Source organism: Osmia bicornis, unplaced genomic scaffold, assembly GCF_907164935.1.
Source record: "Osmia bicornis bicornis unplaced genomic scaffold, iOsmBic2.1, whole genome shotgun sequence".
Lineage (NCBI taxonomy): Eukaryota > Metazoa > Arthropoda > Insecta > Hymenoptera > Megachilidae > Osmia > Osmia bicornis.
The window spans coordinates 51,348-70,353 of NW_025791283.1; the positions used below are offsets into that span (position 1 = coordinate 51,348).

Sequence of the window (19,006 nt, forward strand, 5' to 3'; positions counted from 1 at the left end):
TAAATGTATATTACATATCTAATGTAGATATAGTAATAACGAAACTGTTATTGTATGTACATTGATCTGTGGGAATAAATCAGTATATTACACTACATCTGATGTAGATATAGTAATAATGATATTGTTATTCAATGTACATTGGTCTGTGGGATTAAATCAGTATATTGAATTTCATCTGATGTAGATATAGTAATAATGATATTGTTATTAAATGTACATTGGTCTGTGGGATTAAATCAGTGTATTAAATTACATCTGATGTAGATATCGTAATAATGGTATTGTTATAAAATGTACATTGATCTGTGAGATTAAATCAGTATATTACATTACATCTGATGTAGATATAGTAATAATGATATTGTTATTAAATGTATATTACATACCTAATGTAGATATAGTAATAACGATACTGCCATTATATGTACATTGATCGGTGGGAAGGGATCATTATATTACATTTTATGTAATGTACATATAGTAATAATGATATTGTTATTAAATGTATATTACATACCTAACGTAGATATAGTAATGACGATACTGCCATTATATGTACATTGATCGGTGGGAAGGGATCATTATATTACATTATATCTAATGTACATATAGTAATAATGATATTGTTATTAAATGTATATTACATATCTAATGTAGATATAGTAATAACAATACTGTTATTTATATGTACATTGATCTGTGGGAAGGTATCAGTATATTACATTCTATCCAATGTAGATATAGTAATAGCGAAACTGTTATTATATGTACATTGATCTGTGGGAAGGGATAAGTATATTACATTAGATATAATGTAGATATAGTAATAATGATATTGTTACCAAAATTACATTGATCTGTGGGAAGGTTTCAGTATATTACATTATATCCAATGTAGATATAGTATAAATGATACTGTTATTCAATCTACATTGATATGTGGGAAGGAATCAGTATATTGCAGTAGGTCTAATATAGATAAAGTAATAACGATACTCTCATTAAGTGTATATTACGTATCTAATGTAGATATAGTATTGACGATACTGTTATTATATGTACATTGATCTGTGGGAAGGGATCAGTATATTACATTATATCTAATGTAGGATATAGTAATAACGGAACTGTTATTAATATGTACATGGATCTGTGGGAATGGAATCAGTATATTACATTATATCTATGTAGATTATAGTAATAACTGATATTGTTACTATATGTACATTGATCTGTGGGAAGGGATCAGTATATTACATTATATCTAATGTAGATATAGTATTAACGATACTGTTATTATATGTACATTGATCTGTGGGAAGGAATCAGTATATTGCAGTAGATCTAATGTAGATACAGTAATAACGATACTGTTATTAAGTGTTTATTACGTATCTAATGTAGATATAGTAATGACGATAATGTTACAATCTGTGCATTGATCTGTGGGAAGTGATCAGTATATTACATTATATCTAATGAAGATATAGTAATAATGACATTGTTATTAAATGTACATTGGTCTGTGGGAATAAATCAGTATACTACATTACATCTGATGTAGATATGGTAATAATGATATTGTTATTAAATGTATATTACATATCTAACGTAGATATAGTAATAACGATACTGCCATTATATGTACATCGATCTGTGGGAAGGTATCAGTATATTACATTATATCAAATGTAGATATAGTAATAACGAAACTGTTATTATATGTACATTGATCTGTGGGATTAAATCAGTATATTAAATTACATTTGATGTAGATATAGTAATTGTTCCGAATATTAGAAAACAATAACAAAGGGAGAGGAAACAGGGTGTGATTGTTGTCGCCGAGGGTAAATAAAACACGTAGTATTAGATTTTAAAAAAAGAATCAAAATAAATGAATTTATTAAATAAATGAAAATAATGATTTTAATCTTTAGAGGATACCGGCCGTAAAAAACCCCAGTCTCAAGTGAGGAAAAAGCCTGGTTCCTTGAACAAAATAAATTACCACAAAATAAAAAGAAAATACCAAATAAAATAATTGTAATATAAAAAAAGCAAACTTATGATCTAGAGATTAACTATTACTTGAATGATCATTCAAAAACTTATACTATCGCACGCCAGAGCTCTGTACAAACCGCACTCGGATGACACCTCGCCAACGCCGCAGCCAATCGTCGTGGTCCTCGTTACAAACAAATTCCTGGTCACAGGAGGCGTTCCCCAAGTGGGAACAAATAATCGTGATCACACGAAGTTCAAATTGCAACTAGTGCATTTCCTGATCACAGGACACGTTCCCCAAGTGGGAACAAAAAATGACCGTGATCACACGGTCCCAAATCGCACTCAGTGTTTCCCAAACTAAGGACACACGCCCGATTCGACTTGCGCACGTCAACCGATCGCCACCGATACAGTTAAATCAAAACAAAACACACCAAATAGCTCAAACACAAAAAGCAACAAATCAATGCGCAGAAGTCCCTGACCCTCGTCAGAATGAATCAGGCCCAGTCCCGGACCGTCCTTTACACCCCCACACTGCACGCGCCTGCGTATTGCAGCGTGACACTGACACGCTTGCTCTTCTTCTCGGGGCGCCAAACTCAAAGCCTACCGCTCAATCCAATAAAAGAAAAAAAGTCGCGAAACGCGAACATTCCGCCCGCCTTCGTCCACTGGACGAACCTGTGACTTACGCCTAGGCAGCCGTACCATCCGCGCCAGCCGTAGATGGATTCTGCTCTAGCAATAGCGGACATAACCGAGCAACATGCCGCCTTAAACTAGACGTGGCCGTTCGAACGGTGACCACTCTTACTAATCCATCCGGACCGAGGTGGACTTCAGTCACGCGACCTAGAGGCCATTTTGAAGGCGGATACCGATCATCACGCACAAGTACTAACTGACCGACCGCAAAATTCTCGGCTGGCCCTCGCCATTTCGCACGCTCCTGCAAATATTGCAGGTATTCCTGGGACCATCGCTTCCAAAAGTTATTTCTAATCACCTGAAGTAACTGAAATCGTTCCAAACGATTCTCAGACACATCAGGGGGAGCGTCCTCTGGAATTAACCCAGAGGCAATGCCGAGAAAATGTGCAGGCGTTAAAACTTGCAAATCCTCCACATCATTACTAAGCGGATAAAGCGGACGCGAGTTTAAACACGCTTCAATTTCTACCAGAACGGTCGAAAACTCCTCGAAGGTCAGAGATCGATCACCGATCACTCGCTTCAAATGATGCTTCACCGACTTGACACCCGCTTCCCATAAACCGCCATAGTGGGGTGAATTCGGAGGAATAAATTTCCAAGAAGTTCCGTCATTGGCAAGAGTAGCTGCAACACACTTATAAAAGGTAGAAGCAGCTGAGAACATAGCGCGCAACTCCTTATCCGCGGCCTGAAACGTGGTAGCGTTATCACTAAACAGATTTTGACAGACTCCACGACGCCCCACAAAACGCCGATACGCGGCAAGGAACATTCGGGTCGTGAGATCACTTACGACCTCAAGATGGATTGCCCGAGTTGTAAAGCAAACAAAGAGCGCAATATACCCTTTATAACACTTGTACCCACGACCTTTCGCCGTACGTACCTGAAACGGACCGGCATAATCTAACCCTGCAGATAGAAACGGCCGAGCCGGCGTTACCCGCGTGGCCGGAAGACTACCCATCATTTGCCATGCTAATCGGGGTTTCACTCGCTGACAGACGACGCAGTGACGAATTTCAGTTTTCACTAGACGATTCCTGCCTAGAATCCACGCATGCTGCATCACGGTACACAAAGTGAGCGTAGGTCCACCATGAAGACAAGCACGATGTGCATATCGCACAAATAACCGACTAAGCGGCGAACGACGTGGCAAGATAGGCGGATGCTTACGATCATGTGACAGCACCGAATTCCCAAGACGGCCCCCAACACGCAAAATACCGTCCAACTTGTCTAAAAACGGATCCAAACTAAGTAGCGGGTTACGCTTTGCCAAACTCTTTCCCATCTGCAGTAACTTAATCTCTGCTTCAAATGCATGCGTCTGTGCTAACCTAATCAAAGCAATCCGAGCGCCAGACAACTCTGACGCAGTCAAAAATTCCGGCAATGCAGGAAGGTTACCCTTGCGCCTTCGCAAGCCAACTAATGGGCGCAGACAATAAGCCACCACGCGAATTAGCCGAGTCAATGAGGAAAATTTAGTCAAAATCTCCGGATCACTCGGAGTCGCCTTCACAAGCAAAACCTGCGGAGCCAGTGCCACCTTGGGCCAATGCTCCTCGTGCATCGCAAGCCAGTCAGGCCCATGCCACCACAGACGTGCCTCAATCAAGACTGCAGGCCTACATCCACGCGTAGCCAAATCCGCAGGATTTTCTCCAGTAGGCACATGTGCCCATTTAGCACCCGGCATCTCTGTCTGGATAAAGGACACCCGGTTTGCCACGAAAGTCTTCCAGTGGCATGGGTGTTTCCGAAGCCACATCAGAACAATCTGACTGTCTGACCATGCAAATACTGGTATACTCTGCAAAAAATCAAGCTTCCGCACGTGACGAAGAAGCTTAACAAGCAACATCGCTCCACACAGTTCGAGATTTGGAATGCTCACGGTCTTTATCGGAGCAACCTTACTTTTGGCAGCTAAAAGTACGACAAGGAAACGATCATCTGCTTCGTTAATTCGAATATAAACCGCCGCCGCATAAGCGCGGGATGAAGCGTCGGAAAACCCGTGAATTTGCGAACCCGAATCGCAAGAGGCTCCCAACCATCGATTAACTGACAATGCAGGCATGGCCGAAAGTGAATTACAATATTCACTCCATCTATCCTGTACTTCCACCGGTAAAACGGAATCCCAGCCGACCTTCAGAATCCAAAGATCCTGCATTAAGATTTTGGCGCTTATCGTGACCGGAGCCAACCACCCCAGCGGATCAAACAAGCGCGCAATATTTGAAAGGACGTCCCGTTTGGTCACCTCTCTGGACAAATCTTTAAAACCTGACGTGGTGAAACGAAACTCATCGTGATGTGGATTCCACTGAACCCCCAGCGTTTTAACCGACTCATCTAGATTTATCGATTTCGATTCCTCCTTCCCGGGTTGTTGCGCGTTAGAAGGTAACAAATCAGAATGATTCGCGGCCCACTTATCAAGCTCGACGCCCGCCGACTTCAGAAGTTCAATGAGCTCCTGTCTAGTACGCAACGCGATTGAAAGTTCGTCCGCACCCGAAAACGTGTCGTCCACGTACGTATTGAATTCCAAGCATTGAGCTCCGAGTGGAAAACGCGATTTCTCATCCTCCGCTAACTGCAGGAGCGTACGTATCGCAAGGTAGGGAGCACACGCCGTCCCATACGTGACGGTGGTCAAACGATATACCACCGGCATCTCCGAAGAACTAGGAGCCCATACTATTCGCTGCAAATCCTGATCATCACGCGCAACGCAAATTTGCCTAAACATCTTGACCACGTCCGCGGTAAACACGAAACGGTACCGACGCCAATTTAGTAAAATCAACGAAAGATCGCGCTGAAGAGCAGGTCCCGCCAAGAGAACAGTGCCCATCGCGGGTCTTTCGCGACGCATCAAAAACCACCCGAATCTTCCATTTCAACGGTGTAGATTGTACAACCGCGTGATGAGGTAAATACCATGCACGCGAATTATCAAGTTCCGACGCGGGAATTCGCTCCATATGTCCCAAATTTTCGTAGACCGTCATAAATTCGCGATATGCCAAAGCTAATTTCGGATCGCGAGCAAACCGACGATACATATGAGCAAGTGAGCCCATGGCCATACGTTTTGTTTCCGGACCGGCAGCAGGAGGTTCAGACTTTAAAGGGAGATGCACAACGAATCGACCGTCAGAATTGCGAACATGCGATTCCCTAAATAGCTTTTCACATGCTTCATCTAATGGCTTTAACGTTGAAGTGACCGTGGGTAACTCCTCCAAGGCCCAAAACCGTTGTAACGACTGGTCTAAGTCCTGCTCTGCAGCACTGTGTAGCATTCGAAGCGGCATTGATTTATGATCGACCGCTCGCCGTGAACCGTCCGAATGCACAGGGCCGGAGACAATCCAGCCGAGGACTGTCTTTTGTGCAACCAGAGACGAAGAAGGAAAACTTCGCAACCCCGATTGCAATAGTTGCCCGTAGATATCCGCGCCAAAAATAATATCAACTGATCCCGGCACATAAAATTGCGGGTCAGCCAATGATAATCCCGCGAACATTTCGATATCCAAAGCCATAGCACATCTAGCGGGAAGCTGCGACGTGAGCTTCGGAAGAATCAGAGCTTCCACCTCAATTTGAAACGACGGGTCAACCAAGGAATGCACTTCGAAACTCGTAGTCATACGAGCAGTGCCTGCAGACCTCGCACCGAGACCCAACAAAGGAACGTCAATACGGCGCTTCTCTAAACCTAGCAAGTTAGCGACCGCCTCAGACACAAAAGAGCTCTGGGATCCTTGATCTAACAAGGCCCGCACACGAGTCCGCGCCCCGTGCGGTCCCACCAACGTCAATTGAGCCGTTGCAAGCAAGACTGTGCATTTACGCGAAAGAGTGCGAGCAGTGTGCACATTAACCCCCGAAGACGTTGAGGGCTTACCTTCGCGTGCACTATGTGGCTCAACCGAACCTTTCTCCTTTGAATGCAAACCACTGGCCTGATCGAAATGAATCAGGGAGTGGTGTTTTTCCTTGCACTGCGCGCAACGAAACGGGGAAGCGCAATCAGATACCCTATGCCGACCGAAACAGTTAAAGCAAAGATGTAACCGACGTACCTCTCTTCGGCGGTCAAAGGGGTTCTTGGCCTGAAATTTATAGCACTTAGGCAATAAATGCGCACCGGAGCAAATGGGACACTTCGGTCTCCCATCACCAGAATGTTGGGAAAAACCAGCGTGAAATACCTTTCGCGAACCCGGTACCGATCTAGGTAAAGCAGAAGGCTTCTTCTCTGCTTTGGGAGCATTTGAGGCAATCATGCTGAGCGCTTGAACGCGCTTTTCCAAAAATTCGGATAAGTCCACGAATTTCGGAAATCTTTCAAGTGGATTTAAATTGTCTAACTCCGCAACATTGTCTAATACGACGCGACGATCCCTCTCACTCAATTCCGTCTCCCACGCCTTTTGGGATTCGGGGTCCAAACGAGCCGCCAATAAATAAACGAACCATACATCCCAATGACTCACTGGCATTTGTAAATTCGTTAACGCCCGAACTATGCGCTGAGCTTCGTCAGCAAACGAACGTAACTCTATCGCGGACTCTTTCTTTAAATATGGCATATCCATGAGCCTCTTTAAATGGTTATTCACAACCAATCACGGATTATGAAAACGCGCCTTAAGAGCCTGCCACGTCGTCGTATAATTCGCATTTGTAGTCGTGACATCCTTGACTAACTCCGCCGCAGTACCCTTTAAACAATTTTTCAAGTATTGCAACTTAGACGCGTCAGCAAGACCGGGTGCATCGTGAACCAGCGTGGTAAATAAGTCACAAAAGTTTTCCCAATCCTCGTATTCGCCGGAAAACGTAGGTAATTCTAACTTCGGAAGCTTAGCTGTAGGAGGCTCGGGCGTTATCGAAGAACTGGCTATCGGTGGTCCAGTCGGTAAAGTAGACTGATCCGCAGCCTGTAGTTCCGCTTGTACTGTTAGCAAGAAATCAAGCGTATCCTCGTACGCCGTTTGTAATCGCTGAATCACGTTATCCGTCATATACGCGTCAACCCCAGCATCGTCACGAATTGAAATTTCGGCATGCGCACTACGCACATCCCTCCAAATTTCTTGAAGAGACTCAATTCGCGAAGCTATGATATTCCGATTAAACGAGCTGCGCTCCTTCTCTCTTAATCGAGTACTCGTCAACTCGATTTCCGCCAATCGCGAGTATTGCACCACCGTGAGTTTCCTCAATATTGGAGGAGCCATGTTAACCTAAGCTAATAAAATCAAAACCTCAAAGAACAATACTTAATTACTATAACCCAAAGACGTAAAGTTATAACTAATAAAAGCAAACTTATATAAAATTAAATTCTATAAGCACACTATATAAATTGAAAAGAAAGTAAAGAATTATTGTACGATAATCCTAGGACTATTAGCTTAGGTTCAAATAAAACAATAAATCTATGTAAACTTATAACTCAAATCCAAATAAAATAATCTGCGTTTATACGCCTGGAATGCAAGACTCTAACGTTCACGACGACCCGGCACCGCTAGCCCACTTGAGATCGTGGCGACGCAACCACAGTCTGTGTTTATGTTACGACTCTCACCCCTCTAAACGAAAACGCTCGGACAAAGAATTCCCATGCAACGTTTCACAAACGACTCTGAACGCTTAGCCTAGAAATCAATCTCCAGTTTTACCTTCTATATTAGAATCAAAAATCAACAAATCAAATAACCTCGGTTTCAACCAATCACCCCTTCCTCACCCGGAGCACCAAAAATTGTTCCGAATATTAGAAAACAATAACAAAGGGAGGGGAAACAGGGTGTGATTGTTGTCGCCGAGGGTAAATAAAACACGTAGTATTAGATTTTAAAAAAAGAATCAAAATAAATGAATTTATTAAATAAATGAAAATAATGATTTTAATCTTTAGAGGATACCGGCCGTAAAAAACCCCAGTCTCAAGTGAGGAAAAAGCCTGGTTCCTTGAACAAAATAAATTACCACAAAAAAAAAGAAAATACCAAATAAAATAATTGTAATATAAAAAAAGCAAACTTATGATCTAGAGATTAACTATTACTTGAATGATCATTCAAAAACTTATACTATCGCACGCCAGAGCTCTGTACAAACCGCACTCGGATGACACCTCGCCAACGCCGCAGCCAATCGTCGTGGTCCTCGTTACAAACAAATTCCTGGTCACAGGAGGCGTTCCCCAAGTGGGAACAAATAATCGTGATCACACGAAGTTCAAATTGCAACTAGTGCATTTCCTGATCACAGGACACGTTCCCCAAGTGGGAACAAAAAATGACCGTGATCACACGGTCCCAAATCGCACTCAGTGCTTCCCAAACTAAGGACACACGCCCGATTCAACTTGCGCACGTCAACCGATCGCCACCGATACAGTTAAATCAAAACAAAACACACCAAATAGCTCAAACACAAAAAGCAACAAATCAATGCGCAGAAGTCCCTGACCCTCGTCAGAATGAATCAGGCCCAGTCCCGGACCGTCCTTTACACCCCCACACTGCACGCGCCTGCGTATTGCAGCGTGACACTGACACGCTTGCTCTTCTTCTCGGGGCGCCAAACTCAAAGCCTACCGCTCAATCCAATAAAAGAAAAAAAGTCGCGAAACGCGAACAGTAATAATGATATTGTTATTAAATGTATATTACATATCTAATGTAGATATAGTAATAACGAAACTGTTATTGTATGTACATTGATCTGTGGGAATAAATCAGTATATTACATTACATCTGATGTAGATATAGTAATAATGATATTGTTATTCAATGTACATTGGTCTGTGGGATTAAATCAGTATATTAAATTTCATCTGATGTAGATATAGTAATAACGATACTGCCATTATATGTACATTGATCGGTGGGAAGGGAACATTATATTACATTATATGTAATGTACATATAGTAATAATGATATTGTTATTAAATGTATATTACATACCTAACGTAGATAAAGTAACGACGATACTGCCATTATATGTACATTGATCGGTGGGAAGGGATCATTATATTACATTATATCTAATGTAGATATAGTAATTTTGATATTGTTATTAAATGTACACTGGTCTGTGGGATTAAATCAGTATATTACATTACATCTGATGCAGATATAGTAATAATGATATTGTTATTAAGTGTATATTACATATCTAATGTAGATATAGTAATAACGAAACTGTTATTATATGTACATTGATCTGTGGGAAGGGATCAGTATATTACATTATATCTGATGCAGATATAGTAATAATGGTATTGTTATTAAATGTACATTGATCTGTCGGATTAAATCAGTATATTACATTACATCTGATGTAGATATGGTAATAATGATATTGTTATTAAATGTATATTACATATCTAATGTAGATATAGTAATAACGATACTGTTATTATATGTACACTGATCTGTGGGAAGGTATCAGTATATTACATTGTATCTAATGTAGATATAGTAATAGCGAAACTGTTATTATATGTACATTGATCTGTGGGAAGGGATTAGTATATTACATTACATCTAATGTAGATATTGTAATAATGATGTTGTTACCAAAACTACATTGATCTGTGGGAAGGGATCAGTATATTACATTATATCCAATGTAGATATAGTAATGACGAAACTGTTATTATATGTACATTGATCGGTGGGAATAAATCAGTATATTAAATTACATCTGATGTAGATATAGTAATAATGATATTGTTATTAGATGTATATTACATATCTAATGTAGATATAGTAATAACGATACTGCCATTATATGTACATTGATCGGTGGGAAGGGATCATAATATTACATTATATCTAGTGTACATATAGTAATAATGATATTGTTATTAAATGTATATTACATATCTAATGTAGATTTAGTAATAACAACACTGTTATTATATGTACATTGATCTGTGAGAAGGTATCAGTATATTACATTATATCTAATGTAGATATTGTTATAATGATGTTGTTATCAAAACTACATTGATCTGTGGGAAGGGATCAGTATATTACATTATATCCAATGTAGATATAGTATAAATGATACTGTTATTCAATGTACATTGATCTGTGGGAAGGAGTCAGTATATTGCAGTAGATCTAATGTAGATATAGTAATAACGATACTGTTATGAAGTGTTGATTACGTATCTAATGTAGATATAGTAATGACGATAATGTTACAATCTTGCATTGATCTGTGGGAAGTGATCAGTCTATTACATTATATCTAAAGAAGATATAGTAATAATGATATTGTTAGTAAATGTACATTGGTCTGTGGGATGAAATCAGTATATTAAATTATATCTGATGTAGATATAGTAATAATGGTATTGTTATTAAATGTACATTGGTCTGTGGGATTAAATCAGTATATTAAATTTCATCTGATTTAGATATAGTAATAATGATATTGTTATTAAATGTATATTTCATATCTAATGTAGATATAGTAATAATGATACTGTTACCAAAATAACATTGGTCTGTGGGAAGGGAACAGTATATTAAATTATATCCAGTGTAGATATAGCATATATGATACTGTTATTCAATGTACATTGATCTGTGGGATGGAATTAGTATATTGCAGTAGATCTAATGAAGTTATAGTAATGACGATAATGTTATAATCGGTACATTGAACAACAGTGTCATTTATACTATATCTACATTGGATATAATGTAATATACTGATGCCTTCCACAGATCAATGTAATTTTGGTACCAACATCATTATTGCTATATCTACATTAGATATAATGTAATATACTGATCCCTACCTACAGATCAATGTACATATAATGGTAGTATCGTTATTACTATATCTACATTTGATATGTAATATACATTTAATAACAATGTCATTATTACTATATCTACATCAGATGAAATTTAATATACTGATTTAATCCCACAGACCAATGTACACTTAATAACAATATCATTATTACTCTATCTACATTGGGTACAATGTAATATAATGATCCCTTCCCACCGATCAGTGTACATATAATGGCAGTATCCTTATTACTTTATCTGCATTAGATCTCCTGCAATATACTGATTCCTTCACACAGATCAATGTACATTGGATAACAGTATCATTTATACTATATCTACATTGGATATAATGTAATATACTGATGCCTTCCCACAGATCAATGTAATTTTGGTAACAACATCATTATTACTATATCCACATTAGATATAATGTAATATACTGATACCGTCCCACAGATCAATGTACATATAATGACAGTATCGTTATTAGTATATCTACATCAGATATGTAATATACATTTAATAACAATATCATTATTACTATATCTACATCAGATGAAATTTAATATACTGATTTAATCCCACAGACCAATGTACATTTAATAACAATATCATTATTAATATATCTTGTGACCGTTTCGGGGGTTCACTCTATATTCTCTTCACACACTAGTTTCGTATAAACGTTGGGCGCCAGCCACTCGCGGTGGCAATCAAAAATTGGACAAAGGGTCAGAATGGGGGTCGTTACAGGGGATGGGACTCGTGGCACTTACGTCCTTACAATCTCGCGGGGGAGTACGCAAGGAGGATTTGTCGAGGGTTAGGGAAGATCTCAGGGTGAGGGAGGTTTCTGGAAGTTCGTCTACGTTACGCGTGAGGATGCTTTTAGACGGGAACGTTGGTGGCTGGACAAAAGGGTTTCGAGAAATATAGCGGGGATGACCGGCGCGATACGCGGACACACAAGTTCGCAATCGAAGATCGCCGTTTCCGAAACTCACAACAATATCAGATCGCAATTTAATAACGAAAGGGACTCACCCCACAGTGCACACTGCACGCTTCCCACTCACTCTTCAAAATCTCAATGATCGCTTTTTCGCCAAAAATCTCTTTACGTTCGCTATTTTGTAGCCTAGGGCTCAATAACGGCTCGTCGTCGCTGCCGCGACGACGGGACCGTCGCGGGATGATTTTTGGGGAGGGGATGGGGAATAGGAAGGGGGCCTTTTCTGGCAACGGAATAGATTGGTTATCGATTGTCGATCTGCCGGTGTTCGGGTTCGATGGGGCTGGCGGATCTCCGGCCGTGGCGGGTGGACTGAGGTCTTCGGGCTCGGCGACAGATGGCTCCAGGTGGACGTTTGTATCAGCTGCTGGGCCGCTTCGTCTCTTTTTCCGAAGTCCCGTGTTGCTTTTCCTCTCCTGGAGGGTGGGAGGTCTGTCGCCGGCCTCGTAGCTCCTTTTTGCGAGTGATCCCTGTTGTCTCTTTTCCGTCGCCTCCATCGGCCCGACACCGGCGGGCGGGGAAAAGGGGTGAGGTGTTAGAAGGGTTAAGGGTCATTTTTAGGTGGGATTTGAGGTGGGAGAAGCGCAGCGATTGTAACGGGGGGGGGGGGGCACAGGTGTCACCACGTTACAACACCCCACCGCCTTGACCGGAAACGGGAGATACAACGGGTAGGGATAAGGACTTAGGCGAACAGTAGTTTTGAGAGAAGAGAGATCCACATCGGTGGGTTCTCGCGGACACTCATCCTTCCATGCTGCGCTCTCATTCAGGAGGGGTCGCGGACATGAGCGACCCTCCTGTTGTCGTGTCGAATCGTAGCATTTTTAATTGATGGACCTGTAATATAAACGGATTAGTATCTGGCCGAAATCATAAAGGGAAAAGGGGGGAGAATCTAGACGCTGGGTGGAGAAATTACGACTTAATTTTACCTGCCTTGGGTTTTGACTACTCGTTGTGCCGAAATTTTTATGCGGATTAAGGGAGGGTGGCAGGTGTGCCTAATTCTTGGTAGGATGTTTGGAAGGGTTTCGTCGTTGTCTCGTTCGTCCGTCCGTTCGTCTTTGTGCCGGGCTGTCGTCAAAAATAATAATAAAAAAAAATTGGTCTTTGTCGGGTAAGGTGGGATTGGGTGGACGGGGGGGGGGTAGTATTGTTAGGGGCTCATTTAGGGTAGAGGAGGGTGGATGTAGGGGTAGGGACTGGAGGCAAGGGGGCTGTTATTCGGAGAAGAAGAAAGACGGAAGGGTAGAGGAGAAGCAGGGGATAGTAAAGGAAAGAGAGAGAATAGTGGAGGAGAAAGAATAGGAAAAGAGAAAGAATAGGGAAAGAGAGAGAATAGGGGAAAGAGAAAGAATAGGAAAAAGAAAAGAATAGGGAAAAGAAAAGAATAGGGAAAAGAAAAGAATAGGGAGACGGAAGGAAAAATTTAGGGGAGGTTACGGGGTTTGTGTATTTTTAGTTTCCATTAATGGTGGGGGAGGGATCTTTAAGGACATGAGGGGTGGGATTTCGGGGGTTTGGGGTCGTGAGGGAGGGGAATACTGGGGGAATAGGGGTTCCGGGGGGGGATAACGGGATAGGGTTTTGCGGAGGAATTCGAGGGATGGGGCTTGGGGCGGTGTAATTGGGGTTGTGGGGGTGTCGCGGCCCTCCTGGGTCCTAAGGCGGGCTGCAGCTGCCCGCAGTAGGGTCAGGTGATGGTCGCCGGATGAGGTTGGGTGGGAGGAGGTGGTTGGGTGGGATGTCGGGGTGGGAATTAGGGTGTTGGGTGTTGGGGGTTTCCATTGTTGGATTGCCTCCCGGATTTTTTTTATCTGTAGTGCGTGGGCTGGGTGGGTTGGGGTTTGGGAAGGAGTTGAGTGTGTGGGGGAGGAGAGGGAATCGACGGTGGATGGTGTAGGGGGAGGAGTAGGGGATGCGGGAGGGGTTTGGTACACGGATTCCTCCGAGTCCGTCTGGACTGCAACTTCGGCAGTCTGCGGTAGCGGCCGGCCTCTCCATAGCCGCGGCCGCCGCGGCGTCGGCCTCTTCCTCCGGACCCTGCTCCCCCGGCCCCTACCTCCTCTCCTTGATGCAAACATCTGTTGGGGTGTAAGTTTGTTAGTAGGATTTTCTTTGGTGGGCACTTTGCTGGGGGTGGCTTTAGTGGTGGTGGGTTAGTGTTAATTTTGGTTTCTGGTATCGTCGCTTACGGCTTACGCGAATGGAATTTTATTATTGTTTGTTCTCGTTTTCCGAGATTTGAGCGCTAAATTTTTGTTTCATTATTGTCGATATCTAGGAAAATTCTAGGTCGTGGAATGGGTAAGGACATGAGGGGAGGTATGGAGGGTTGGTCTGTTTTTATTACGTTTATCGTAGGGTTTGGGGGGTATTTTCGGGGTCGTCCTCGTCCTCGACGAGGGGGTGGGGTAGGAGCTTGTTGGGAGGGTATGATTTGCGTAGGGTTTGGGAGTATTTGGGCTTTTCGGGGCTTCCCTCGTCCACGGCGAGGGGGTGGAGTAGGGATGGGTGTTGGAATTATGATTTGAGTATTGTGTGGAGGTATCGGAGTTTTCCTCGGTCTCCCTCGCCCTCGGCGTGGGAGTGGAACTGGAGTGTGTGGTGTGTTTATTATCGGTGGAGTGTTTTGGGGTGCTTGGATTTTTCGGGGTCTCCCTCGTCCTCGACGAGGCGCTGGAGTAGGGGTAGGCGAGGAAGGGGACGTTTGCGTGGGAGTTTGTTGTGGTATTTGTTGGGTGGAAATGTCATGGGTTTGTGAAGAAGGTCCTGGTTGAGAAATATTGGTAATATCTTGATTTAAGGAAGGGTTTTCGGAGATTGAATCGTCAAAATTTGGAGGGGGTCTGAAGGGTTTAAGGTCTTTAATGTGGACTTTAGGAATGATATTTCCATCAGAATCTTTTAATTCGTATACAACGGGAGAAAGGATTTTTGAAATGGTGTAGGGACCTGAAAATTTAGGGGCGAGTTTGGACGCGAAATTGTGAGCAGCGGAGGAAAGGATTCGTTGGCGTCTCATGACGAGGTCACCAATTTGGTAGCGCTCCTCACGACGCCCACGATTATAATAGGAGGCTTGGCGGTAGGAGGCTTTCTCTAGATTTCGGTGGACAATGTCGTATAAAAGGGTTAACCGGGAAATGCGGTTGGACCATTCTTGGGGATTTCGTGGCGGAGGTTTTGAATAGGACGGGGGTTTCGACCAAAATTGAGGAACGCGGGAGAAACGAGGGAGGAGGAATGTACGGCGGTATTATAGGCAAAACAAAATTCAGGAAGGTGTTTGTCCCAATTTCGATGGTCTTCTCCAATAAACGTCGTGATCATGGTTTTGAGAGTTCGATTAACTCTTTCTACAGGATTTGCTTGGGCGTGGTAGGGAGGGATTGTCGTCTGTTTGATTCCGTACATTGTCAGTCTGTTCGTTACGTCTCTGTTACAAAATTCTGTACCGTTGTCTGTAAGGAGGAATTTGGGACATCCCCATCGGTGGAGCACAAGGGACTCGAAAGCGGAAAGGATTGGTTTGGCGGAAGCTTTATGGAGGGGTTTTACTTCAATATATTTTGTGAAAAGGTCTTGGAAAACGAGGAGATATTTATTTTGGGATTTACTGGGAGGGAAGGGACCCATAATGTCAGCAGCCACGACGGTCCAGGGCGCCTCCACCGGGCGCTCCCGCATCAACCCCGCCGGTGGCCGCTGCAAAACTTTGCTTTGTTGGCATTGAAGACACCGTCTGACAAATTGGACTACATCCTGAAACATTCCAGGCCAATAGAAATCTTGCGTCAGACGGTAGTAAGTCTTATCAATGCCAAGGTGACCGGATTGGGGAGGATCGTGGGCGTCGGAAAGGGCTTTTTGGCGTAAGGAAAGCGGGAGGACTAATTTCCACCCGTCAAGGTCGGGGACGATGGGATCTAGAAGGAAATTAGGACGGTGGTAATACAATCTATTATCTTCAATGGTCCAGTCGGGATATTTGGAGGGAAAATCTCTTACGTCACGAAGCTTATTGGAGTACCATGGCTCAGGATCGTTACCGACGGCTGCTACGCCGTCTATTGGGTCGCCATACATTCGGGAGAGAGCGTCTGGCACGACGTTGTGGGTTCCCCTTCGGTGGACGATTTTCATCGGCTGGCCTTGAAGGGTCAAGGCCCACCGGGCCAATCGTCCAGTAGGGTCCTTAAGGTGGTGAAGCCACCGGAGACTATTGTGGTCCGTCACCACAGTAATTTCGGACCCTTCAATATAGGGGCGAAATTTTTGGGTTGCGCACACGACGGCCAGACACTCCCTTTCCGTCACGGAGTAGTTTCTCTCCGCGCGAGTGAGGGAACGGCTAGCGTAGGCTATCGGGTGTTCTTCACCGTCTACGGTTTGGACAAGAACTGCCCCGATAGCCGTATCGCTAGCGTCAGTTTGGAGGGAAAAGGGAAGGGTAAAATCGGGACGAGCCAGGACGGGAGTTTTGGTGAGGGCCGTTTTCAAGGTTTCAAACGCGGATGCTTGCTCGGGACCACATTCCCAAGCAACATCCTTTTGTAGGAGACGGGTAAGGGGGGGTTGGTCTTTGGAAACATCTTTTAAAAATCGGGAATACCATTTCACCATTCCAAGGAAGCGTCGGAGTTGTTTTAGGGTAGTGGGTGGAGGGTAGGAAAGTATGGGTTCTATTTCTTCTGGATCGGCAATCATACCGTCCTTATTTATTAAAAAGCCGAGATATCGGACCTCGGAACAACAAAATTCGCTTTTTTCGCGGTTTATTTCTAAATTCGCCTCTCGTAATCTGGTCAAAACTTTCGCGAGCCATTCTAAGTGCTCCTCGTACGTGTCGGTCGCGATTACCACGTCGTCTAAATACGCGAAGATGTGTGGCTCCCAGTCGGGAGTGATCAATTTGTCCATGATGCGTTGGAAGGTTGCGGGGGCGTTGGTGAGGCCGTAGGGCATGCGGATGAATTGGAAAAGGCCTCTAACGGGAACTGCAAAAGCGGTGATTTCTTTACTGGAGGGATCGAGGGGAACTTGGAAATATGCTTGGCTAAGGTCTAATTTGGAAATATAACGGGCAGTTCGGAGGCTATCGAGGATACGATCCATGCTAGGGAGGGGATAGGCATCCTTTTTTGTGACTATTAACGTCCCGGTAGTCTATACAAAATCGGTAGGAGCCGTTGGGTTTGGGGATTAGGACGGGACGACTACACCAGGCACTAGAGGAGGGTTCGATTATACCGGACTGGAGCATGGAATCTACTTCCTTCTGTGCGGCGTCTAAGACGCGGGGAGCCATGCGACGAGGACGTTGTTTAATAGGAGGGTGGTTTTGAACATCAATAGAATGTGTAACGAGAGGAGTGGTTCCTAAGGTAGAGGATGGGGGTGGGATGAGGCGATCAAGAAGGGTTTGAATTCCCGAGATTTCCTCGGGGGTTGCTTCGGAAAGTCCGGCGCAGGCGGGGTTCATGGGAAAGGGATCGGGTGAGGATTCAGGGTAGAAGGGGTGAAGAGGTCCGTTCGGAGTTCGCCACGTCCTTAGATCTCCGTCTATGGTAATTCCAAACCGGGCGATAAAATCCATCCCTAGGACTACCTCATACTCCAATGACTCGCTTGCGCGGAGGGGGAGGTTGTGGATTTCGTCATCGACCTGGATCGCGACGGTGACCTCTCCGAGGATTCTCTGTTTGATGTTGTTGGCTAGGATCATGCAGGCTTGGGAAGGGGTTAAATGGAGTCTGAATAATTGAGCGATTTTGGGACCTGCATAGGAATGGGTTGCGCCGGTATCAAGGAGGGCTTGGAAGATATATTTACCGTGCTGCAAGGGGAGGAAAATGCGATTATCGCCGGGATAGGGTTCTGTACGGGACTCTACTAAAGGGGATTTCCTTGGAGTTGGAATCGGTGCGGTTGAAGGAGTTTTCGGGGGTTTCTGGACGCGGGATTTGGGGGGTTGGATCGGGTTTTTCGGGGAGGTCGCGTCGACCCTTACCGCCGACCTCCGCAGGCGTTTCCCGACAAACAATTCGGGCATTCCGGTGCGATGACGTCGAACTTGCCGCACCGGAAGCAAAACTTCCTCCTCGGCTGCTGGCAGGCGCCGAACCAATGCCCCGCTTGACCGCAGTTCCAACATTGGCCGGGAAGGGAGGATTGGGTGGAGGTAGCCGCAGGACGAGGAGGTAGTTGTCGGGAACCGGAGGTCGCTTGGGAGTAGGAAGTAGGGCGGTTGGGGATTGGCGCGTTCAGGGAGGTTGGGGCACGGTATCCGGCAGGGGGTGGTACCATGGGAAGGGACATCAAACTGGGGATTTCGGTAATGGTGAGGGGAGGAGGAGGTGTAACGGGACGGTTGGAGGTTGAGGTTTGGGGGCG

At 43.9% G+C, this 19,006-nt stretch overlaps 3 protein-coding genes across 3 annotated transcripts; all 3 read right to left on the bottom strand.

Annotated features, from left to right (window-relative positions):
• Positions 1 to 2,713: 2,713 nt before the first annotated feature.
• Positions 2,714 to 5,425, bottom strand: LOC123988927. Its single transcript, XM_046289686.1, has one exon. It carries the CDS (start codon positions 5,423 to 5,425, stop codon positions 2,714 to 2,716), a length of 2,712 nt encoding a protein of 903 aa, XP_046145642.1.
• A 67-nt stretch (positions 5,426 to 5,492) lies between these two features.
• Positions 5,493 to 7,358, bottom strand: LOC123988928. Its single transcript, XM_046289687.1, has one exon. It carries the CDS (start codon positions 7,356 to 7,358, stop codon positions 5,493 to 5,495), a length of 1,866 nt encoding a protein of 621 aa, XP_046145643.1.
• Positions 7,359 to 7,388: 30 nt separating this feature from the next.
• LOC123988929 lies at positions 7,389 to 8,003 on the bottom strand. Its single transcript, XM_046289688.1, has one exon. The coding sequence runs from the start codon at positions 8,001 to 8,003 to the stop codon at positions 7,389 to 7,391; it is 615 nt and encodes a 204-aa protein (XP_046145644.1).
• Positions 8,004 to 19,006: the final 11,003 nt, after the last annotated feature.

Excerpts from the sequence above, each read along its gene's own strand:
- LOC123988929 (XM_046289688.1), bottom strand. The coding sequence starts at position 8,003 with ATGGCTCCTCCAATATTGAGGAAACTCACGGTGGTGCAATACTCGCGA.
- LOC123988927 (XM_046289686.1), bottom strand. The coding sequence starts at position 5,425 with ATGCCGGTGGTATATCGTTTGACCACCGTCACGTATGGGACGGCGTGT.
- LOC123988928 (XM_046289687.1), bottom strand. The coding sequence starts at position 7,358 with ATGGATATGCCATATTTAAAGAAAGAGTCCGCGATAGAGTTACGTTCG.